Below are 25,373 nucleotides of genomic sequence, written 5' to 3'. Positions count from 1 at the left end.
GACAAAACAGTTCTATCTGCATTGTTTTCAATAGAGTAGATTCACTTTGAACACACTTCTGAAATCTGTTTAATTAACCAGAGAAGACAAAAAAACTTAAATAATCCCAAGGGACTTTTCTTGTTCAGGTGTTTTGAACTAATGTTTATGAGCCTTTGTCAATGAATTCCTGAACTGAAGAGCTCAAGAAAGAAGAGGCCTCTGGAGGAGTAAAATTCATCAGCAACCTCCCAGTGGCTGAGGATCCATCCCCATCAGAGCAGCAATGAACAGAAATGGGCACAGCTTTGTGGCTGCCCCAGCTCTGGGATGGGCCCTGGGCCTGGAGCAGGAGCAGCTCTGGAGGGCCCCAAGGCCGGGGCTCTTGTGCTGCCCTGGGCAGGTGGGATGGCAGCAGGGGCTGCAGAGCTCTCAGCACCTCAGCCAGAGGGGAGCAGGCACACACAGGGAATTGCTGAGCATGGCCTGCGCTGGCCAGGGCTGACTGTGCCAAAGGCAGAGCTCAGCTGCCCTTGGGGGCTGCAGGAACAGCCCAGAGCCCAAAGAGCCTCCATGGCTGTGCTGGAGACCAAGGCTGCAGGAGGGAAATGCAGGGCTGCTGTGGGATGGGGAGGGCATTGAATTCCAGCTCACACCTCAGCTCTCTGATGATCCTGGCACCATGCTGGGCCCTGTTCCAGACTGGAGCAGAGCAGATGTTGGTGGGACAGGAGCCCTGTGGGGCTGTCAGGGACCTGCAGCTTGCAAGGTGCTCTGCTCTCCCTCAGGTGCTCTCGGAGAGATCCAATCCCAGCTGGGCACCTCAGGGCACAAGTGGCACTGCCTGTTCATGGGCACACAGCTGATGTCTGCCTGGAAAGGGACAGAGGTTTTAATGCCTTTTATTTTACTAATATACAGGCACATTTTAATAATCTGGGTCATCTGAGTACTTTTATGAAATTGTAGTGTTTTCCCACCAGGAACAGGAATTTCCTGCAGGTGTACTGATGGCAGGAAGAGAAATACTGATCTTGCCTTCTACTGGTGTCACCAGTATTCTGTTATTATTTCCTCTCCCTCTTCCTTCATGTGTATTCTGCTCTCTTGTTGAAATGGCCATATTGAAGGATATCTCTTCATTTAGGGCATGGATCTATGTACTTCCTACTGCTCTCAGATTTCCTCGTTGAGGTGCTCTCTGGTCATTCAAGTGCCTCTCAGCTCACTGGTTTCATGCTTTGAGCTGCAAGACGTTGCCCAATATTTCTGAAGTTGAAATAAATATATCAATAATCAACATCCTACTTGTGTTTATATCTATAACAGAATTATCTTTCCTTATGTCTTTGTCTAAAACTGTTCCTATACAGAAATCCTTGGGGAATGGTGGAGATGTCTGATTCTGCTGGGACATCACAGAGAGCTGAGGGAAGGGCTGTGATAGTTATGAAACTGTTCTAATGTTCAGCTTGTGTTTGTTGGCTAGAAACCTTTCTGTGCCTCTGAGTGTCACCAGTCCCTGAGCCCAAAGGACACAAACCTGAGGAGTTGTGGTTCCCACTGCAGGGGCTGCACTTGGACCTTGGCTCTGCACAGGAGAGCTCTTCATCCCCTTTCTCTCTTTTCCTCCCTCTGGGCATGGAGGGAGCTCCTGACTTCAGCCTGTGACTGGTGTGTGTGTGCAAAGAGCAAATGTGGGCAGAATTGGGGCAGGGAGGATTTGGGGGGTCCTTGGGATCTGTGCTGGGCACAGAAGGTGTTTTCCATTGCTCTGAGACTGTCTGCTCTGGAAAGTGGATTTAATATCCAGCAGAGGAATGACTTTTGCATTTGATGGAGCTGTGCCTTCCCTTGGCTTTGTTGGCTGACAAGAAATGAACATCCCTCTGTGTCTCAGGCAGCTCCTTCTCCAAGGAGAGCAGGTGGGAGTTGGAGCCAAGGAGCTGAAAGCTGCAGGTGCAGCCTGGGCTGGAGGGAGCTCAGATTTGCACAAGGCTGCTCTGAGTGCCAGGGCTTGGATGGGGGAAATGGTGGGGTGGGGGTAGGGACAGAGTCTGATTGATTGTCAGCCATGAAGGGTCTTGATTTTCATATCCATTCAAACTGCATGAGGAGGTACTTGGATTCAGTGTCAATTGTAGATTGCACATATCAATTTATTAACAGGGAAAAAAAACCTAAACAGGACGTAAAAAATCTTTTCTCACTGTCTTTTAAATAGAACATATTCAGTTTGAATACACTACTGAAATCGTCTAATTAACCACAAAGGATTTGAAAATTAAAATCAAATTATTCCCAGAGGCTTGGCTTGTTAAGGTGTTCTGAATGTTAATGAGCCCTGGGAGACTGAATTCCTGCACTGAAGAGCTGAAGGCTGAACAAGGCTCTGGAGCAGTGAAATTCAGCAGCAGCCCCCAAGGTGCTGAGGATGTCAGCAGCCCCCACTGAGGCCATCCCTGCCCAGAGCCCCTGGGGGAATGGGCAGACAAGGAGAGCGTCCCTGGGGCTGGGGCAGCACAACTCAGAGGCACCAGGGGCTCCAGCTGGGAAATGGAGTGTGGAATGGGGCTGGGAAAGCCCTGCCTGGGCTGGGCCAAGCAGGACAGACAAGCCCTGACCCCATCCCCAAACAATTCTCTCAAGGAGACATTTAAAAGGAATTACAATTGTTTGTGTCCTCTGAGTTGGACTCACTGGAGAAATACCAACAAGAGATTCTCAGGAGCTCAAAACAACAAAACAGCCTTTACTGGCAACTTTAGAAAATCAGAGAAACTTTGGCAAAAGGTTTATTATGACATTGTAGTGGTTTTGGTTTTTAATTTAAGATTTTTCGAATCTTGAGATTTCTTAATTAATGTATTGATGAGTGTGGTGGTTTTAGTGTCAGTTAATTATTTATGTATTTATTTTGTTACGAGATGAGATTAGGAGAATGGTAAAGTAAGCTTAAAATTTTAAAAGGTATACAGAAGATTTTATTAAAAATATATAAAAGGAAAAAGGTAGTAAGAATTAAAAAAACTCTTTAGAACACTTTTTTTCTTTCAACTTATTTTTTACTGACAATGTAAAGAAACGAAACTTAAAATTTCTAGTTAGTTTACTACTTCTAGAATAGTATTTTTTTAGTTTACTTTGAGAGAGAAGTTTTCTTGTAAAGATTATGGAGATTTTTTAATAAGAGAAAAAATAGTGTTTTTGTGGTTCTTAATTTTGTCATGGATAACAGTTGTCTGGGGAACTTTGTTATTGTGAAGTTGTTTTTATTGCTACAAGCTTTTTTACAGCTTGTTGATGGGCCATGTTGACATATGAGGTATTGTTTTAAAGATGAGTTTTTAAAGGTAAAAGTTTTATTATTTTCTTTAAATTATTTTTATCTCTGGGAATATAGATCTTCTCTTGGGGGTGCTGATTACTTTTTTTTAATCTGTTTAAACTTTTGATGAAATTACAGTTATTTTAACATTTGTTTATTTTATATGAAGGTTTTGTTTGATATTATTTGAATATTTTTTTAATAGTTGTATGTGTTATAAAAAATGAGTTTTTTCTTTATAGTTTATAAGGAGATTTTAGTTTAAGATTAAGGTATTTTTTCTTCTTTTTTTTTGGGATTTAATTTCTTCTTTACTGACTTTGATAGTTTTATGGGGTTTTTTATATGTTTGTATTTTGTTTTGTTCTTTTACTTGAGGGAGGATTGAAGTATTGGAAGGATTAACACCTGACCTGCCAGTAACTTGTGGTGAAAAGTTGTGGTTGATGTTTTTTAGGATTGTTTTTTTGGTTGGTTTTTGGGGTTTTTTTTTTTGTGTTTAATTTCAGTTGTAGGGTTATTTTGGGTGGGTTGTAGGTTGTAGGAGTTTTTAGTTTGAGTTGTGTTGGGAGAAGGGGACTTGATGGTAAGATTTGTTTAGCTGTGGATAGCTTAGTTCTGGTTGGGGTTTTGTAGCCTCTTTTGTTTTCCTGTTTGGGAGTTGTTGGGGTTTGGTTTGGTCAGAATGGGGCCGATGGGTGGCCTGGGGAGGGGAAAGGGGCTCAGCCCACAGCAGGGCTGCTTGGTTTGGTTTGGTTTGGTTTGGTTTGGTTTGGTTTGGTTTGGTTTGGTTTGGTTTGGTTTGGTTTGGTTTGGTTGGTTTGGTTTGGTTTGGTTTGGTTTGGTTGAGATGGGGGCTGGGGCAAGAGCCTGCTGCTTCTTTCTTGACTGGGAAAGAAAGAGGAGGTTCTTGGGTTTTTCATCTTTAACATTTGTGTTTCACAGAAGTGTGTTCAGTATCTTAGTGATTTGACAGATTGTCAGTTACACAAAAGGTTTTGTATTACTTTTGAAAATTCTTCTCATGTCAAACTACAGACATTCAATCAAAACAAAAACACTTCTCAAATCATTGACTTGGGCCATTCAACTTCAAAAACTCTAAGCCTGTTCAATGTAATGTTAATCAAAATTTGCAGGAGCACAGAAAAAGAAAAGGAAGACACAGAAAGAAAGACAAAAAAGATACAGAGGAGCACACACAGGTACCAACTCCTGGATTCCAGCAGTGTTCAGATGGAAATTCCAAGAGGATGCAGGATCAAGCTGTGTGCTTGCCTTGTGGTCAGCCTTCAATAGCCCTTGGTCTTCCTGGGCCCTTCCCCCAGGTGGGACTTGGGCTCATTTGGTCCCTCAGGAGCTGGGCTGGGGCTCCAGAGGTGGCTGTGGAGCATTGCCTGTGCTGTGCCAGGGACTGGCAGACACTGCTGGGCTGGGATGGAGGCTCTGGGGGGATTGGGGTTCCAGGGCAGGGCAGGGCTGGGGTTCCAGGGCAGGGCAAGGCTGGACCTGCCCCTTCCTCCCCCACACAAAATGTTTGAGCCAACAATCTCCTCCAGTCTCTCACAACAGGCAATGTTGGAGGTGAAATCCCAATTCTGGCCATGGGCACCTGGATGAGAAGGACAGTTCTTTTCCAAGGAAGGAAAGCACAGAGCCCCAGTGTTTGAAGGCAGGTGAGAGCCTCACTAGTCCAAGGCCAGCCAGACTTGTCAGGAATGGCAGATTTTGTCTGGGAGCAGTCTTTGGATTTAGGGAATTTGGAGGTGGAACCCAATCTCAGCCATGGGCACCTGAAGAAGCAGAACAGTTCTTTCCTATAGGAAGAAGAGCTTGGAGCCTTCCCCAGGATTGTGGGGACAGATGAGAGGTGACCCTCATGAAACCAGTGTAAGCCAGTCTTGACCTGGCAATATTCCTATGGGAACAATCTCTGGATATAAGGAAATTTGGAGGTGAAATCCCAATTCTGGCCATGGGTGCCTGGAGGAGGACAGTTCTTTTCTATGTCAAGGAAAGGATGGAGCCCCAGTGTTTCAGCAGCAGGTAAGAATTGATCCTCAACATGCCAAGGTCAGCCTGACCAGTCAGGTGGCTCCTGAGAGTCCAAACCAGCCAGACCTGTTCTGTGTTCCTTTGGTTTTATGGGCCCTATAGTGTCACAATGGTCACCTTGGTTCCATGGGGCCCACTGTCACATGGCCTGTTCAAGGCCCACAGTGTCACATGGTCCCAAGATTCCATGAGGCCTTGCAGTGTCACAATGGTCTCCTGGTTCCCAGGCCCACATGACACGTGACTCCTCTGTTCCATGAGCCCTGCAATGTCACAATGGACCTTTGGACCCTGAGGGTTTGCAGTGTCACAATGGTCTCCTTTGGTTGTCCAGTGTCACAATGGGCCACTGATGACATGAGGCCATGCAGTGTCACAATGGACCTTTGGTTCCATGCAGCCCTGCAGTGTCACAAAGGCCTCTTGGTTTCATGAGACCCCACAGTATCACAATGTCCCTCTTGGTTCTGTGGGGACCCTCAGGGTCACAATGGTCTCACTGGTGCCATGAGGCCTCACAGTGTCACAATGCTTTGCCTATTCCATGGGCATCACACTGTCACAATGGTCTCCATGATTCCATGGTGCCCCTCTGTGTCACAATGGCCTCTTGGTTCCAGGAGGATGTGAAGTATCTTCATGGTGTCTCCATGGTTCCATGAGGCCTTGCAATGTCACAAGGGACTTTTGGCTCCATGAGGTCTCGAAGTGTCACAATGGCCCCTTGGTCCCACGAGACCCCAAAGCACCATAATGATCTCCACAATTCCATGATGCCTTGAAATGTCACAATGGACCCCTGGTTTGATGGGGCCTTTCAGTGTCACAGTGATCCCTACATTCCATGGAGCCACACAGCATCAGTACCATTCCCTTGATTCCATGAGGCTCAGCAATGTCACAGTGCTCTCCATGATTCCAAGGGACCCCCACAGTGTCACACTGGTCCCTTGGTCTCACAGGGCCCCACAGTGTCACACTGGTCCCTTGGTCTCACAGGGCCCCTCAGTGTCACACTGGTCCCTTGGTTCCATGGCCCTGTGCTGCTGCATTCCCCCCTCCCCTTCTCAGCCCGCCCTGCCAGCTCAGAAATGCTCCTTGGGCCTGGGCCTTGGCCAGCAGCCCCTGGGCTCAGCTCCTCTCAGCTCACCACAAACACTGTCTGCTCCAGGCACTGCTGCTGCCCAAACAGCTCCTGCTTTCTCTACCAGCAGCCCTGGGAACTGGTTTTGTTCCCTCCGTGGCACAACATCCCTGTTCTCACAGTGCCAAAGAAAGCTGCTGGTGCCAAGTGTGGCCAGGATGAACCATGGCTGGGACTGCAGCCCCTCTCGTGGGGCCCTGCACACAGCGCTCCAAAAGGAGCCCTTGGAGCTCTCCTGGGCCAGCGACTCCCTCTGGGTGGGGCCTCTCCCAGCCGGGAACTCTCCCGTTTGCTGCACTCGGGGATCCTGAACAACCACAGAGCCTGGGCTGATCCCCCACTGCTCCAGGCTCAGCCCTTGGCCTGCTGGGGAGATGCCAAAGCATCCACAGGGAGCATTCCCTGCCCTCAGGGGAATTTCTCCCAGGTGCCTTGCACTGACTCTGTGTGTCTGTGTGCACACAGGAGTGCCTGTGCTGGGGAAATGGGGCAGAAATGCTGCTCTCTGAGGGGTCTGAGTGCCTTGGAGAGCTGAGTCAGTCAGGCCTCTAAGAAATGTTCAGTCATGAGGTATGAGCTAAGTTAAATGCTTCTGAGAGTTGTTCTTTTGCTAAGTTGTTACTTTTAATATAAGTTATAAGCTAAGCTGAATATTGTAAGTGTTATTCCTCTGTTAAATTGCAAAGTCATAGGTTATAAGTTAGGTTAAATACTGTTAAGTGCTGTTCTTTTGCTAAATTGTGAAGTTGAAGGTATCAGTTAAGGTTAAGGTATAAGTTAAGTCCTGTTAAGTTTGAGCTCTTTAAGCTTTTATCTCTTTATTCCTTTTATTCTTGCCCTCACTGTCCTTGTGTCACACACACACAGAGGGACAGTTCTCGGTTCATTTCTGGTTTGATTGCCTGGATTCTGTTTGGTTTTGTTGTTGCTTTGTTTCCCTGCTGTGCCTGAAGTGTCCAGTCAGGAGCAGAGTGACTCTTGCCAAGGAACTTTGTCCTGCTGTCCCTTAATATTAAATCTGGTTTTTGCTGATCCCTTGCCGGGGATTTTTTCAGCACTCTCAAGCCCTCGTTCATATCAGGGTGAAGGAGCCCTGGCCCAGGCTCTGGCCCTGGGGGACACGGGGACACTGCCGGGGGGTCCCTGTCCCCCTGTCCCACCCCCATGGCCCCGGCCCCCCGTCCCCGTGTCAGGCTCTGGGGTCGATCTCCTGGAACATCCTCTGGGGGAGGCACCGGGGGCGGGGGGACCCGGGGGGACAGGGGACCCTGCTGGGCACGAGCAGGGTTGGACTGCTCTGGGGGGGACTGTGAGGGGGGACAGGGCAGAGTGACCTCCCCAGTGACCTCACACTGCCCCTGGGATGTCACACTGCCCCTGCGATGTCACACAGCATACCTTTGTGATGTCACAGTGCCAATGCTGTGATATCACCCTGTGGTGTCATACAGCTCTGCTGTGACATCTCAGAAGACCCTGCGATGTCACTGTCTTTGCTGTGATGTCACAGCCTGCTCTATGATGTCACAGCCATCCAGTGATGTCACCACCCACTCCCTGATGTCACGGAGCCCCCTATGTAAGGGCAGAGTCTGCTCTATGGCCTCACACCCTACTCTGTGATCTCACACCCAGCTCTGTGGTGTCTCAGCCCTCTCAGTGATGTCACAAAAGTCTCTCTGTGATGACATAATGCCAGTCTGTAATGTCAGAGCATACACTTTGACCTCACAGCCCGCTCTATGATGTCATATAGCCATGCCATGATGTCACAGCCTGTTCTGTGATGTCACAGAATCCCCTCTATGATGTTGTAACTGCTCAATGACTTCACACAAAAACTCTATGATGTCATAGCCCAATCTGTGACCTCACACAGCCCACTCTGTGCTCTCACACTGCCCCTTGCTGACATCACAGCTGCTCTGTGCCTCTATGGCACAGCCACAGAGGTGCTGCTGTGACACAGCCCCCTCTGGGTCATCCCACAGCCCCTGCCAGTGCTGAGCCCCTGTGAGCTCTGTCTGTGCCCTGCTGGTGTCCCTGAGGTGCCCTGGCAGTGCCCCAGCCCTGCTAGGCTGTGCACAGGAGCTGCTCCTGCCCAGAGCTGTCTCTCTGCAGCGCTGCCCTTGCCAGGAGCTGCCTCTGGGCCAGGAGCCCAGCCCAGCTCAGCAGCACAGACACAGCACAAGGACTTTAATCACCCTCTGAGGCTTTGGTGCTCTTTGCATCAGACTCAGTCCCTCAGAGTGTGCTCAAAGAACTTCTCAAGAACTCAAAGTCAGATTGAAACACTGAAGTTTCTTGTACTTTAATGAGATCCCTGTCAGGGACACAACTGAGAAAGTGTCCCCAGGTTCCAGGTAGAGCAGAACAGTGGAGGCAGTGATGACAGCTGGGGACATACAAGTCAAAGGTGTCTCTGGTGCTGAGCAAACCTGGATGTGTTTCAGGAATGCAAAGGGCCAAGGCCTGAGCCCCAGCCCCTGGCAAGGCAGATCCTGTCCCTCCCTCTTTGCTCAGGGCTCTTCCCAGGATGGGCCCTGGCATGTGGGGATGGGCAATGCCAAGGGCAGGACCATGGGGCGGCCCCTGCCAGGCTGCTGAGCAGGGACAAGGAGGCAATGAGGCCCCAGGGCTGCAAGGGTCACTTGTCCCCTCGTGTACCCAGGCCCAGGTCCAGCAGCCATGGTCAAAGTGCTGCCCAAGTTGGCTCTGTCAGGGCCCTTGCAGCTGCTGCCCATCCCTGTGCCCTGTGCAGCCCAGGCTGTCCTACGGTGTCCCTGCCCTGGCCTCTGTCCCTGCAGGCTGTGCTCATCCCCCGGCTGCCCCTCCTGGCTGGCCCCTTCCTTTGCTGACAGCTCTGCCTCCTGCCTGCCTCTGCCTGCCCACACAAAGCCTTGGGCTGCTCCAGGCTCCTTCTGGGGGACGTGCTGCACCACAGCCCTGTCCTGGCAGGGAAATTCCTTTCTCCTCATGTCCACTCTGGGCCTCACCAGGGGCACTTGTCCCATTATTTCTTTCTTTGGCTGTTTTATACAATGAAGAAAAACTCCAGCCTCTCTGAAACCACCCTTCAATCCCTCCCAGGCTCTTCCTGTTCTGTCCTCAGTCTTCACATCAAGGAACCCAGAGTCCTCAGCCTCACCCTGCTGGTTCTGTGATGAGGCCTCAAAATCCGACTTGGGAGATTTTTGGTTCCTCTCCAAGGTCTGTGAAAATGGAAAAATAGTGATCAAAGTTATTTTCTCCCAAATCTTGCAGTGACAGATCAAGGGTCAATATCTTTTAACTGAATGGGGGTGGATTTACATTTGGTAGAAGGAGGAAATATTTTCCAACTATGAGAGTGGCACAAAACTTCAAGTGGTTTCTTCCAGAGTAGCGGATTCCCCATCGCGAGGAATGCTCCAAGAACAGGAGCTTTGTGCAACCTGACCCAGTGAAACCCTCTCTTTCCCAGTGACAGAATTCCTGTAGTGTGGGTTCTCTGATGTGCTGGGTGCCCTCACAACACTTCTGGCCAGAATGTCTGCTGAGGGCAGCCAGGCTGCTGCAGGGGCAGTGACCTCACAGCCATCACCATGGCAGCCCTGGTCCTGGGCCTGGCCCTGCCCTTTCCTCTGCCTCTGCCTTGGCTCTGCTGGCATCAAGAGTTTTGTCATTAATATCTTGTCCCCAAGGTGCTGGGGCCAATGGCTTCCCAGCCAGGCTCCTGGAGCAGAAGTGGCTTTTCAGAGCCCAGCCAGAAATGAGCCCTGAGGCAGCAGCTCTGCAGTGGTGCCCACCAGGCCGGGGTGCCAAGGGAGGCTTCTGGCCATGCCCTGCCAGCAGCTGCTGCTGCCAAGGTGCCTTTGGTGCCTCAGGCTCTCCCTGGCACAGCTCCCAGCACGGCACTCTGCCCTTGTGCCCGAGGCCTTCCCTGGGCTGGGGCTGGCCTGGGGCTTTTCCTGCAGTGGGACCTGCCCTGCTCATGGCACAGGAAAGGCAGTTCCTGCTGGAGCAGGAGGCTCTGCCTGCAGTGGGCTCCAACAACTCCAGCAAGGCCCTCTTGACTTCAAAATTGCTTCCTAGAGCAGAATATTCTAATAATTGTTATAGCTCCTGTACTGTGGAGTAAATAACTCTGGTTAAGATCTCTCTGTCTAATCATGATCAGAATCATTCAGAGCTGTATTTAAATAAATTTATCTGGTATTCCATCATTAATCCTGTGGGACAAATTGCATTAAAGTTCAATTCCACCTGTCCAATCTTTGACATCTTTAACAAATGCTGGGTCTGGGATTGGATCCAGCACCTCCCAGTCTCCTCCCTTAGAAGGAATTTTAGAAGTCCAGGGGCCCTGCAGGGGCTGTTGGGCGTCATTTCTGTACCTCATTACTCAGTGGGCGTTTCTCTATTAAAGAAATAAAGCCTTTGCCTGAAGCTCCCACTGTGCCCATGAAAGGAACCCCTGCGAGTGCCTGGGACATCCCGGCTCTTTGGCAGCCTGGGCACTCCTGGGATGTCACCGTGGAGCCCCCGTGAGTTCCTGTGACAGATCGGTGCCTTTGCAGCCCAAGGTACCCTAGCATGTCACCATGGAATGGCTGTGACTGCCTCTGACCACACGGCTCTTTACCATCCTCGGAAATCCCTGGGAGGTCTCCATGGAGCCCCTGACTATGCCTGTGACATTCCAGCTCTTGAACAGCCTGGAGACTCTTGCAAAGTCCCCACAGAACTCCTCTGAGGGCCTGTGAGAAATCTGATCCCTAAAAGGCATACATCACCAGCCCCCTGTTGCTATGGTCAGTTTCCATGGCAACCATCACCAGCCCCCTGTTGCTATGGTCAGTTTCCATGGCAACCATCACCAGCCCCCTGTTGCTATGCTCAGTCCCTCGGCAGCTCCATGGAGACCCCATGCCAGGGGTGGTTGCCATGGACACCAGCTCAGGCCTGCAGCCAGAGCCCGTTACCATGGCAACCATTGGCAATCCCATCCCCAGCTCATGGGATCCCAGAGCCACAGAATTGGCTGAGTTGGGAGGGACCCATCAGGATCCTCGAGTCCAACTGCTGGCCCTGCACAGGACACCCCAACAATGCCAGCCTGGGCGTGGCAGCACTGTCCAAACGCTGCTGGAACTCAGAGAGCCCTGGAGCTGGGACCCTTCCCTGGGGAGCCTGGGCAGGGCCCCAGCAGCCTCTGGGGAAAAACCTTTCCCTGAGATCCAACCTAAACCTGTCCTGACTCAGCTGCAGCCGTTCCCTCCACTCCTGTCCCTGGGCACCAGAGGGAAGAGATTCCCACAGCCAGAGCCAGGGACCCGCTCCCAAGGCTGTTGCCATGGCCACCAGGGCTGGGACCAGCTGGGATGCTCGGTTTCCATGGGCTGGGGTTCAGGAATGGGATTCCCCAATTTCCTGGTCCTGCTAAAACTGCGCTGCCCTCGCTGCCCTCCCGCCTCCCATGGAAAGCACAAGAGGCAAAGATCCCAGGCTGGGATAAGAACAATTTATTGGGAACAGCAACAAGATGAAGAATAAACAAGAACAGAAACAGTATTGATAACAGAAGGAAAAGAAAAACTTTTTACAGGGAAAACTACAACATCAACGGCTGGCTCTTCCTGGCCATGTATTTCCCCCTGCCTGGAAAGGACACCCTTCTCCTCAGGGAGAGAGATAGACAGTCCCTTTCCTGCCCCTGGCAATGACCTGAGGAGTGAATGTAATGTCACACCATGGCCAGACCCTCATGTTCTTCAATCCCACATCATGTCACTGGCGGGGGCAGGAAAAGGTACAGGTGTCTTCCCAGCATGGATCATGGGGAACATGGATCACCAGGGCTCTTCCCAACGTGGGACCTCCAATGGGGGATGAAGCTGCAGAAGTGCATGAAGAGCACTGCAGTGGGGGCACTCGCAGGGCTTCCCTTACCGGTGCATCCGTTGGTGTCTGGTCAAGTGAGACCTCTGGGTGAAGCTCTTCCCACAGTGGGGACACTCGTAGGGCCTCTCCCCAGTGTGGATGCGCCGGTGGGTGATGAGGATGGAGTTTTGATTGAAGCCCTTCCCGCAGTCGGGGCAGCGGAAGGGCCTCTCATCTGTGTGGATCCGCTCATGCAGGAGGAGATTGGAGCTGGTGTGAAAGCTCTTCCCACATGTGGGGCACTCATAGGGCCTCTCCCCAGCGTGGATGCGCCGGTGCCTGACGAGGTGGAAGTTGCGGTTGAAGCCCTTCCCACACTCAGGGCAGCGGAAGGGCCTCTCATCCGTGTGGATCCGTTCATGCTGGAGGAGTATTGGAGCTGGTGTGAAACCTCTTCCCACACTGAGAACACTCGTAGGGCCTCTCCCCAGTGTGGATGCGTTGGTGCCTGACGAGTTCTGAGCTGCAGCTTAAGCCCTTCCCACATTCCCCACACTCGTAGGGCCATTCCCCAGTGTGGATCATCTGGTGGCGCATCAGGGTGCTGTTGTTACTGAAGCTCTTCCCACACTCCAGGCACTTGTAGGGCTTCTCTTTCACAAGGTTCTGCTGTGGGGATTTGTCCTCCCTGGTCTCCATCCTCAGCTCCTTCCCTGGGGGAAGAAGGACAAGGAGAGGATGGGATTTGCCTCTGGGCCACAGGGAAGGGGAAGGAGATCCCCTCCGTGCATCCCCGGCAGGACGGTGTCAGCAGCAGGGTTGTCCTGCAGCCGGGGGCCATGCCGGGCTGGGAGATGGAGCAGGAGAGAGGGGGAAAGGGGCACTGACTTCCTCCTCACCTGCCTGGGTGTCCTGGGGCATTGTGTCAGTTTGAAAAGACAGGTGTCTGCTAAGGACAGCAGGAGCCTCCCTTGAAATGGAAAATGTTAACCCCCTCCCTTGGAATTATAATTTTCAAAATAAGGGGCTGTCAATCAAAAGCTATGGGAATAGGAATAACAGTTCTTTGGGAGGAAAATTAAAATTACAAATGCAATAGTACAAAAAAACTACTTACAGAGTCAGAATACCACCTGACACGCTGTGGGTCAGGGTGTTGGCAGCACTCCCGTTAAATGGTGGCTGCCGTCCTCCCGCAGTGACAGATGTGGATTTGTTGGAGCAGGGATCCTGTAGAAGGGTGGAGTTTTCCTCTGGAGGTCCAGTGGTGCTGTCGATGAACCTGGTCTTCCTCTGGGATCCAGTGGAGCTGAAAGCTGCTCTTCTGGGAATCCTGTGGGAGAAGGCTGACTCTGTTGTTCTCATTCTCAGCTTATATCCAGGTAGGAATGCTTGGCTCCTCCCTCTGGGTGGAGCACCTCACAATGGGATGATGGAATATTTATCAGTCTTGAAGTGACACTCAATGGCCCATTAAGAGAAGATATCTCCTCAGAGGGAGGATTCCTTGTGGAAGAGATAAAGTAAACTGCTCAATTCACAGATGATAACTGCCCCACCTTTAACAGATGGTAACAGATTGTGTACACAGCCAGCTAAAGCTGAGACACTGTTCCAGCCTTGGAAAGCAGGATTTGGTACCAGGACTTGTTAGGGAATACAACCCTGTCTGAAGGCAGAGATAGAATCTCCGGAGCCTGCAGCCAGTAATGGAGAGTTGAGTGATAATCATTTCAACATCTTCTCTTTTGGAATTATTGTATAATGATTTTTTGCTTTGCCTATCTAATACTTTTGTAATTTTTTGCAAATTTTCAATATCTCAAATTCACTGTTCCTTAAGTGAAGTTGGTGTCTGTGTCTTTGTTGCTGACCCTGCCCACCAGCGACACAGGGCCCCATCCTGCCTAAGTCTTACCTGGGAAGACAAAAACCCTCGCTCCAAATGTCCCCCCTTCCTCTTTGTTCTCCCCACATGATACCCTGATCATGATGTCCTATGGTCTGGGGTGTCCCCGGGCTCAGCTGGGGTCACCTGTCCTGCCTGTGTCCCCTCCCAACCTCCCCCCCAGCCCCAGCCCCTCCGCAGCGTGGCCGGACGAGGGGCAGGACAGGCCTTGGCTCAGTGCGAGCTCAGCAAGAACAAAACCATCTCTGTGTGCTCAGCCCTGTGCTCAGCACCGGTCCCGCATTTCCTCCACTGCCAGCCCAGACCCCCCTTTCCCACCCCTCTGCAGCACCGGCTGCTGGGTGGGGGAGCCCCCGATCGGCCCCAGGGGTGGGCAGGGGGCTCGGGGACCCCCCCGTTTCGGATCCGTCCCCCCGGCCCGAGCCCCAAATTCCGCTCCAGGGCTGCTGGGCTCTGCAGGTCTGCCTGACAACCGGTGAGTCATCAGTGAGAAAAGCTCTGGTTGGCTGGAAATTGTTCAGTGCGTTCTCTGATTGGCTGGAATTGTGAAAGGCGCTGTGCCCTGCGGCTCTCCCTGGGAGCTGTGGAGTCTGGGCCGGAGCCTTTTCCTCTTTCTTTCTCTCCCTCTGAGACCTCTTCCCTATTTCTTTCTGTCACACTGAGACCACTTTCCTATTTCTTTCTCCTCCCCCCCCACCCAAAACCTCTTTCCTCTTTCTCTCTCTCTTTGAGACCTCTGTCCAATTTCTTTCTCTCCCTCTCTCCTTCCCAGCCCAGAAAATATGTTCCTACCCTCGCTGGCAAAGTTCTTAAGAAGGACCCAAAAGCTAAGTGGAGCAAGATCCTACAGTGACATTTCACTGCCAGCCTGAAATAAACAGGGCAGGAGATTTTCCTCCTTTTTAATGCCTTTATTAAAGTGATCAGCTCAAAAATGGGGGTTTGGCTGATCCGCGGCCGCCGCTCCCAGCAGTGACTCAGAAGAGGAGGATTTGCAGCTCTGTCCCCAAGAGAGCAGAGCCAGGAGTCCTGTCCTCACAAGGCAGTGGGGTATACCCAGGGTTTCAGTTTGGGTTGTCAGTCCAGCGGGTCCTGGGTCTGACTGGCATCGTTTGTAGTTGGGGCGAGGAGTGACCGAGGTTCTCAGTGTCTCTGCTGGCTTCGGACCTTGGCCCTGCTGTCCAAACACCACCCTGACCTCTCAATTCTGCTTTGGCTCGCCTCTTTTGGGGTATTTTCCAGGATTTGGTAAAGGTCCTGTCCCAAGGTAGTCTGGGTTTGGAGGCAAATTTGCATGTCTCCTGAGATGGAAATATCCTCCTCTCCCCACCGTCCGGGGGAGGGTTGTCATCCTCCTGGCAGCAGACTAGGGTGGTGCTGGAAAACAAGAATCCTCCACAATGGAGTGTCAAATGGCGATACTTAAGGATACTTAACTGGCAATTACAACATTTCAGTAACAAAGAACTCCTGGACAACGGTCAACTCTCAGATCAACTCAAAAACTCCTCTGCTGCTCCTTCTCTTAAAAAAAACAGTAACATTTTTTTATTCATAACACAGCCTTCAGAACTTCAACCATGGCTGTTGTAGCTCATGGATTGGGAATTAAATCAGGACTAGGTCTTTGGTGGGAGCTGCGCTGGGTCAAGGGAGACACTGAGAGAGAAACAGAGCAGGCAGAGAAAGGCAGAAGAGAAAGGAGGGCACAAACACAATCATCTGAGAAGGTGGCACTCTGAAACAGAAACTGGAACTGACTGAAAATGAATAGAACAGAAATAAATAATTTTGTAACTTCATTTCCTGTCAGAATACAATTTCCACCCTTTGTCAAAACCTCCTCCCGGTGCCATTCAGCAGGGCTATCAGAAAGTTTTTCATTCTGAATTGATGTTCCAGGCTGCAGCCACAAGCAAACAGGGAATGGGGATTTTCCTGCTCCTGGGGAGTTTGACATCCTCAGTGGAGGATGAAATAAACAGGGCAGGAGATCTATCTCCTTTTTAATGCCTTTAATAAAAGTGATCAGCTCAGGATGGGGGGGTTGACAAGCCCGCAGTTCCCTGCAGCCGCTCCCAACAGTGACTCAGAACAGGAGGAGGAAAGTGCAGCTCTGTCACTCAGGGCAGAGCCAGGAGTCTCGTCCTCGCAAGGGCCTTGGGGGCATACCCCGCGTTCGGTTTGGTTGGCTGGTTCAGGAGTCCTGGACCCGACTGACTTCTATTTTAACTGGGGCAAAGAGTGACCGAGGTTTTCAGCGTCTCTGCCGGCTTCTGACCTCACCCCTGCTGTCCAAACACCACCCTGACCTCTCAGTTCTGCTTTGGCTCATTTCTTTTGGGGTATTTTTCAGGATTTGGTGAGGGTCCCGTCCCGTTGCAGTCTGGTTTTGAGATAAATTTGCATGTTTCCTGAGATTCCCCCTCACTTCCCACCATCCCGGGGGTTGTCATCCTCTTGGCAGCAGGCAAGGGTGGTACTAAAAAAAAGAATTCTCCACAATAGAGGGTTAATGACGATATTCAACAGGTGATTACAACATTTAACCAACAAAAGAACTCTTGGCCAGCAATCAGTTCCCAGATTAATTTTAAACTCTGCAACCCTTTCCTTAAAAAAAACCAGGTAACTCTTTTTTTACTCATAACAGAGGAGAGGAGGAGGCACCAGAAGAAAAGGGCAGCTGGGCTTCATCCTTCCATAGGAAAGAGGAGGAGGGAAATCTCTTGTCCTGTCTGCAGCTGCTCCCACAGGAATGTGAGGGCTGATCCCAGAGCCCCAAGGGTCACAGTCAGGGCTGCCCTCAGGGAATGCTCCCCTGGTATTGAGGGGCAGCATGGGAGCACCTGGATCTTGGAGCACCCAGCGGCCCCTGTGTTTGGAGGTACCTGAGGAGGGCCGGGACAATGCCAGGGACATCCTGCAGTGACATCCCCCTGTCCTGCTCTGGGTGACCTGATCCAGGTCTCAATCCCACTCCACGTTTAGACACATTTACAGTTCTGTATTTTATCCCATCCCAGTGCCAGACTCATCCAGCCCCAGACCCAATCCCAACCCCAGCCCTAAAGCCAATCCCATGTCTAGCCTTAACCCCAATCCCAGCTCTAATCCAAATCTCAGCCCCAAATCCAACCCCAGCCCCAATTCCAGTCCCTTCCTAAATCCTCAGCCCCAAACCACATCCCAGGTTCAGCCCTTCTGGGGGTTTGGGGGTGTCTCTGTCCCTCTGACCCCGATGATGTTTGGGTGGGGTCACACCAGGGCTGAGAGGGACAGAGACCCCCCCGGCCTCCCCAGGTGTGAGAAGGTCAGAGAGCCCCCCCAGCCCCAGCACCCTCAGCAGTGAGAGGGACACAGAGCCCCTGGTCCCCAGCCCTGAACAGGCATTCCCTGAGGTCAGAGGCATGGAGACCCCCTGAGCATCCCCTAGGGCGAGGGGACAGAGACCCCCGAGCATCCCTGGGCTGAGAGGGACAGAGACTGCCCCTAAGACAGGGGTGAGGGGGAGGGAGACCCCCCCCAGGAATTCCCTGGAGTGAGAATGATGGAGAGATCCCCTGGGGAATGGCCTGGGGTGACAGGGACACACCCTGGGGAATAGCCTGGGGTGAGAAGGACAGGGACACCCCCTGGGGAATGGCCTGGGGTGACAGGGACAGGGCCAATCCCCCCAAGCCCCTCCCAAGTATCCCCCAGGACAGGAGGCACAGAGACCCCTTGAGCACCCCCTGGGCACTGGACAAAATAAACTCAGCAGAAATCAAACTTAACTCTGCATGAATCACTTTGATGAATATTTGATTTTCCCACAAATCACATGTGATGAAAATGCAAACAAATCCCAAACATTCTGAATAAACTGACAGTACAAGCAATTATGATGGCAATTCCAAGATTCATTGGTTCCTGCACAGCTCCAGCTCAGCTGCTGGCAGGTTCCGATAAAAGAAAAGGGGAAATTTGGCCCAATATGGATTACTAAAAGGAAGGGGAAGCTCTGTGTAGCTGTCACCAAGGTGACAGGGAGAAAGAGAAAAATGATTCTCACATTTGGCAATGCCCCTGAGCCTGTGAATTCTGGAGCTATTTGGGAATTCAGGTACTTGAGCTGGGCTTCTTATGGGACTTTTAGCAGCCTTGTGTTCCTCACCATAGGGTGAACGAACCTTGTCAGTCTTGCTGGTATCATTTGCTCCCTTTCCTCCAGTGATTTTAACAAACTTTCAAGGAAGGGCAACAAAATATTTTCTTTACACTGGCCACCCACAACAGCCATTTTCCTCACCAGTTCTCCCATTAGTCGCTCCGAGGAAGCTGTGTCCAAGTTTCCAAGAGTTCCTCCAGCAGAGCCACAACCTCCTCAGAGGAGGGAACCATGCTGCTGTCAAAGGCACATGGGGTCAGAGAACAGTGCCTAAACTCACTGTGTCAAAATAATGTTGCAAGCTGGTTAAGAAAATTGTTAGAGAGATGCCTCTGCTCTGATTAAGGTGCTAACGAGACCAAATCCTACATGGATTTTATTGAACAGTACATGTGAGGTAGAGAGAGATGGAAAGAAAGAGAAAAGGGGGGGACAGCAAGGGAGTGACAGGGACAGAGACCTCCCCTGGGGCAGGGCAAGTGTGACATTGTCCCCTGGGTGTGTGGCCTTCCTGGGTGGGGGTTTTACACCTGAGCCAGTCTGGGTAACGGGGATGGTGTTCACCCCCCCAGCAGGGATTACCCCACTGTTTCAGGTTGCAATGTAAGATGTAACCAAAACCATGTTTTCAGTCACCATCTCCATAAACTGCTATAAACAGGTGGGGCAGAGTTCTTTATCTCTTCCATGACTCAGCCCTGATAACGCCCTCCAGGGGAGATATCTTCTGTGAATGGGCCATTGAGTGTCCCTGCAGAACTGATAAAATTACATCCTCCCATTGTGGGATGCTCCACCCAAGGGGAGGAACCAGGCATTCCTATGTGGATATAAGCTGAGGCTTGGAACACCAGGAGCACCTTGCCTACTGCATTCCCAGAGGACAAGAGCTCCATAACCACCCCTGGACCTTCAGAGGAAGACCAGACCCTTCTACAGGATCACTGCTTTGAGAGAATCACGTTCATCACTCCAACAGGACTGCAGCCACCATTTAATGGGACTGCTACCAGCCCCCTGACCAGCCCCTGGCTCTATCAGCTTAAGTGAGTGTTTGATCTAAATTTTCTTATTAAATTGTAGTTCTGGCTTAGGCTCTTCCACAGGTTTGCCTTCAAACCAGTACAAAAATCCAAGTGCTCATCTGTGACAAAGTTCACAGGGGTCTCAGGATTAGGGAGGAGATGAGAAAGTTGACTCCATGTTCTGAAGGCTTGGTTTTTTTATTTTATGATTTAAATTATATTAAAAACTATACTATAAGAATAGAAATGATTTCATCAGAAGGCTTCTAAGAACAGAAAAAGAATGAATAACAAAGGTTTGTCTCTGACCGAGACAGTCTGGACTGTGATTGGCTATTAATTAGAAACAACCAGATGAGACCAATCACAGATCTACCTGTAGCATTCCACAGCAGCAGATAAGAATTGTTTACAGTTTGTTGCTGAGGCCTCTCAGCTTCTCAGGAGGGAAAAATCCTAAGGAAAGGAATTTTCATAAATTATGTTGGTGACATTCATCCCTTATTTTCCTCCCAAAACAGAAATTCCCATCCCCAAACCTTCGCTTGATGGAGGAGGTGGCTGCGAGGAAGATGAGGATGACCCAGGACAGCCAGGCAGGTGAGGAGGAAGTCAGTACCCCTTTCCCCCTCTCTCCTGCTCCATCTCCCAGCCCAGCATGGCCCCCGGCTGCAGGACAACCCTGCTGCCAACGCTGTCCTGCTGGGGATGCACTGGGGGGATCTCCTTCCCCTTCCCTGTGGCACAGAGACAAATCCCATCTTCTCCTTGTCCTTCCTCCCCCAGGGAAGGATCTGGGGATGGAGACCAGGGAGGACAAATCCCCACAGCAGAACCTTGTGAAAGAGAAGCCCTACAAGTGCTTGAAGTGTGGAAAGAGCTTCTGGACGAGCAGTGAACTGATCCGCCACCAGATGATCCACACCGGGGAATGGGCCTACGAGTGTGGGGAATGTGGGAAGGGCTTCAGCTGGAGCTCAGAACTTGTCAGGCACCAACGCATCCACACCGGGGAGAGGCCCTACGAGTGCCCCACATGTCAGAAGAGGTTTCAGACCAGCTCCCATCTCCTTCAGCATGAATGGATCCACACGGATGAGAGGCCCTTCCGCTGCCCTGACTGTGGGAAGGGCTTCAAGCACAACTCCACCCTTGTCAGGCACCAACGCATCCACACCGGGGAGAGGCCCTACGAGTGTCCCCAGTGTGGGATGACCTTCACCCAGAGCTCTGCCTTGACCCAACACCAACGGAGGCACCGGTAAGGGAAGCCCTGTGAGTGCCCCCACTGCAGTGCTCTTCATGCACTGCTGCAGCTTCATCCCCTATTGGAGGTCCCACGTTGGGCAGAGCCCTGGTGATCCGTGTTCCCCATGATCCATGCTGGGAAGACACCTGTACCTTTTCCTGCCCCTGCCAGTGACATGATGTGGGATTGAAGCACGTGAGGGTCTGGCCATGGTGTGACATTACATTCACTCCCACCTCAGGTCATTGCCAGGGGCAGGAAAGGGACTCTCTATCTCTCTCCCTGAGGAGAAGGGTGTCCTTTCAAGGCAGGAGGAAATACATGGCCAGGAAGAGCCAGCCATTGATGTTGTAGTTTTCCCTGTAAATAGTTTTTCTTATCCCTTCTGTTATCAATATTGTTTCCGTTCCTGTTTGTTCTTTATCTTGTTGCTGTTGCCAATAAAGTGTTCTTTTCCCAGCCTGGGATCTTTGCCTTTTGTTCTTTCCATAGAAGGTGGGAAGGCAGCGAGGGCAGCGCAGTTTTAGCTGGATCAGGAAATTGGTGAATCCCATTCCTGAACCCTGGCCCGTGGAAACCGAGCATCCCAGCTGTTCCCAGCCCTGGTGGCCATGGCAACAGCCTTGGGAGTGGGTCCCTGGCTGGGGCTGTGGGAACCTCTTCCCTCTGGTGTCCAGGGACAGGACTGGAGGGGCAGGCTTAGGTTGGATCTCAGGAAAAGGTTTTTCCCAAGAGGCTGCTGGGGCCCTGCCCAGGCTCCCCAGGGAAGGGTCCCAGCTCCAGGGCTCTCTGAGCTCCAGCAGCGTTTGGACAGCGCTGCCACGCCCAGGCTGGCATTGTTGGGGTGTCCTGTGCAGGGCCAGCAGTTGGACTCGAGGATCCTGATGCGTCCCTCAGCCAATTCTGTGGTTCTGGGATCCCATGAGCTGGGGATGGGACTGCCAATGGTTGCCATGGCATCGGGCTCTGACTGCAGGCCTGAGCTGGTGTCCATGGCAACCACCCCTGGCATGGGGTCTCCATGGAGCTGCCGAGGGACTGAGCAAAGCAACAGGGGGGGCTGGTGATGGTTGCCATGGAAACTGACCATAGCAACAGGGGGCTGGTGATGGTTGCCATGGAAACTGACCATAGCAACAGGGGGCTGGTGATGGTTGCCATGGAAACTGACCATAGCAACAGGGTCCTGGCGGTGGTTTCCTGCTGAGGATCAGATTTCTCACAGGCACTCAGAGAGGTTCCATGGGTACTTTCCCAGAGTCTCCAGGCTTTTGAAGAGCTGGAATGTCACAGGCAGAGTCAGGGGCTTCATGGAGACCTCCCAGGGCTTTCTGGGGATGATAAAGAGCCGTGTGGTCACAGGCAGTCACAGCCATTCCATGGTGACATCCCAGGGGACCTTGGGCTGCAAAGGCACTGATCTGTCACAGGCACTCACGGGGGCTTCACGGTGACATCCCAGGAGTGCCCAGGCTGCCAAACAGCAGGGATGTCCCAGACATTCACAGGGGTTCCTGTCATGGGCACAGTGGGAGCTTCAGGCAAAAGCTTTATTTCTTTAATAGAGAAACGCCCGCTGAGTAATGAGGTACAGAAATGACGCCCAACAGCCCCTGCAGGGCCCCTGGACTTCTAAAATTCCTTCTAAGGGAGGAGACTGGGAGGTGCTGGATCCAATCCCAGACCCAGCATTTGTTAAAGATGTCAAAGATTGGACAGGTGGAATTGAACTTTAATGCAATTTGTCCCACAGGATTAATGATGGAATACCAGATAAATTTATTTAAATACAGCTCTGAATGATTCTGATCATGATTAGACAGAGAGATCTTAACCAGAGTTATTTACTCCACAGTACAGGAGCTATAACAATTATTAGAATATTCTGCTCTAGGAAGCAATTTTGAAGTCAAGAGGGCCTTGCTGGAGTTGTTGGAGCCCACTGCAGGCAGAGCCTCCTGCTCCAGCAGGAACTGCCTTTCCTGTGCCATGAGCAGGGCAGGTCCCACTGCAGGAAAAGCCCCAGGCCAGCCCCAGCACAGGGAAGGCCTCGGGCACAAGGGCAGAGTGCCGTGCTGGGAGCTGTGCCAGGGAGAGCCTGAGGCACCAAGGGCACCTTGGCAGCAGCAGCTGCTGGCAGGGCATGGCCAGAAGCCTCCCTTGGCACCCCGGCCTGGTGGGCACCACTGCAGAGCTGCTGCCTCAGGGGTCACTTCAGGCTGGGCTCTGAAAAGCCACTTCTGCTCCAGGAGCCTGACTGGGAAGCCATTGGCCCCGGCACCTTGGGGACAAGATATTAATGACAAAACTCTTGATGCCAGCAGAGACAAGGCAGGGGCAGAGGAAAGGGCAGAGCCAGGCCCAGGGCCAGGGCCAGGGCTGCCATGGTGATGGCTATGAGGTCACTGCCCCTGCAGCAGCCTGGCTGCCCTCAGCAGACATTCTGGCCAGAAGTGTTGTGAGGGCACCCAGCACATCAGAGAACCCACACTACAGGAATTCTGTCACAGGGGTGGGGAGGGTTTCACTGGGTCAGGCTGCACAAAGCTCCTGATCTTGGACAATTCCTGGGATGGGGAATCCACTTCTCTGGAAAAACAGTTGCAGTTTTGTGCCACTCTCATTGAAAAATGTCTCCTCCTTCTGACAAATGTAAATCCACCCCCATTCAGTTTACAAATGTTGACACTCGTTCTGTCATTGCAGGATTTAAGAGAAAATAATTTTGACCACAATTTTCCCGTTTTCACAGATCTTGGAAAAAAACCAAAAATCTCCCAAGATGGGGTTTCGAGGCCTCATCACAGAATCAGCAGGGAGAGGCTGATGGCTCTAGGGTCCGGAGCGCGGAGACCGAGGACAGAACAGGAGTAGCCTGGGAGGGATTGAAGGGTGGTTCCAGAGAGGCTGGAGCTTTTCTTCATTGTATAAATCAGCCAGAGAAAGAAATAATGGCACCAAGGGCAGCTGGTGAGGCCCAGAGTGGACATGAGGAGAAAGGAATTTCCCTGCCAGGGCAGGGCTGTGGTGCAGCACGTCCCCAGAAGGAGCCTGGAGCAGCCCAAGGCTTTGTGTGGGCAGGCAGAGGCAGGCAGGAGGCAGAGCTGTCAGCAAAGGAAGGGGCCAGCCAGGTGGGGCAGCCGGGGATGAGCACAGCCTGCAGGGACAGAGGCCAAGGGAGGTTTGCTCAGAACCAGAGACACCTTCCCTTTGCTTGTCCCCAGCTGTCATCAGTGCCTCCAGTGTTCTGCTCTAGCTGGAACCTGGGGACACTTTCTCAGTTGTGTCCCTGACAGGGATTGCTTAAAAGTACAAAAAACTTCATTGCTTCAATCTCACTTTGAGTCCTTGAGAAGTTCTTTGAGCACACTCTGAGGGACTGGGTCTGATGCAAAGAGCACCAAAGCCTCAGAGGGTCATTCAAGTCCTTGTGCTGTGTCTGTGCTGCTGAGCTGGGCCGGGCTCCTGGCCCAGAGGCAGCTCCTGGCCAGGGCAGCGCTGCAGAGAGACAGCTCTGGGCAGGAGCAGCTCCTGGGCACAGCCCAGCAGGGCTGGGGCACTGCCAGGGCACCTCAGGGACACCAGCAGGGCACAGACAGAGCTCACAGGGGATCAGCACTGGCAGGGGCTGTGGGATGTCCCAGAGGGGGCTGTGTCACAGCAGCACCTCTGTGGCTGTGTCATAGAGGCACAGAGCAGCTGTGATGTCAGAAAGGGGCTGTGTGACAGCACAGAGTGGGCTGTGTCAGGTCACAGATTGCACAATGACATCACCGAGTTTTTTGTGTGAGGTCACTGAGCACCTACAGCATCATAGAGGGGCCTCTGTGACATCACAGAGCAGGCTGTGACATCATTGTATGGCTGTATGACATCATAGGGCTGGCAGTGAGGTGTAAGTGTGCACTGTAAAAATACAGAGTGGCAGTATGACATCACACAGAGGGGGTGTCACATCACTGAGGGGGTTGTGACATCACAGAGCTGGGTGTGAGATCACAGAGTAGGGTGTAGGCCATAAAGTAGATCCTGCCATCATAGAGGTTGCCTCTGTGACATCAGAGAATGGGTTGTGACATCAGTGGGTGGCTGTGTAACATCGTAGAACAAGCTGTGACATCACAGAACAGACTGTGACATCACAGGGTCTTCTGAGATGTCACAGCAGAGCTGTATGACACCACAGGGTGATATCACAGCATTGGCACTGTGACATCACAAGGTGCTGTGTGACATCACAGGGGCTGTGTGACATCACAGGGGCAGTGTGAGGTCACTGGGGAGGTCACTCTGCCCTGTCCCCCCTCACAGCTCCCCCCAGAGCAGTCCAACCCTGCTCGTGCCCAGCAGGGTCCCCTGTCCCCCCGGGTCCCCCCGCCCCCGGTGCCGCAGCCTCCCCCAGAGGATGTTCCACGAGATCGACCCCAGAGCCTGACACGGGGACGGGGGGCCAGGGCCATGGGGGATGGGACAGGGGGACAGGGACCCCCCAGCAGTGTCCCCGTGTCCCCCAGGGCCAGAGCCTGGGCCAGGGCTCCTTCACCCTGTTACGAACGAGGGCTTGAGAGCGCTGAAAAAATCCCCGAGCAAGGGATCAGCAAAAACCAGATTTAATATTAAGGGACAGCAGCACAAAGTTCCTTGGCAAGAGTCACTCTGCTCCTGACTGGAC

The 25,373-nt window shown here is 51.9% G+C and overlaps 1 protein-coding gene and 1 pseudogene across 1 annotated transcript in view; one reads left to right on the top strand and one right to left on the bottom strand.

Moving 5' to 3' along the window:
- LOC103824723 (zinc finger protein 420-like) overlaps positions 1-25,373 on the top strand; it is a 210,159-nt gene that overhangs the window by 70,311 nt on the left and 114,475 nt on the right. Inside the window, 2 exon segments of the mRNA XM_050984017.1 lie at positions 4,209-4,213; positions 20,299-20,742. Coding sequence (XP_050839974.1) covers positions 4,209-4,213; positions 20,299-20,742 — 449 coding nt within the window.
- LOC103824895 (zinc finger protein 208-like) overlaps positions 1-25,373 on the bottom strand; it is a 193,029-nt pseudogene that overhangs the window by 60,390 nt on the left and 107,266 nt on the right.

The sequence above is a fragment of the Serinus canaria genome, chromosome 25 (assembly GCF_022539315.1).
Source record: "Serinus canaria isolate serCan28SL12 chromosome 25, serCan2020, whole genome shotgun sequence".
Taxonomy (NCBI): Eukaryota; Metazoa; Chordata; class Aves; order Passeriformes; family Fringillidae; genus Serinus; species Serinus canaria.
Note: the sequence above shows the minus strand (reverse complement) of the source record. Positions and strands in the feature narration are given on the sequence as shown.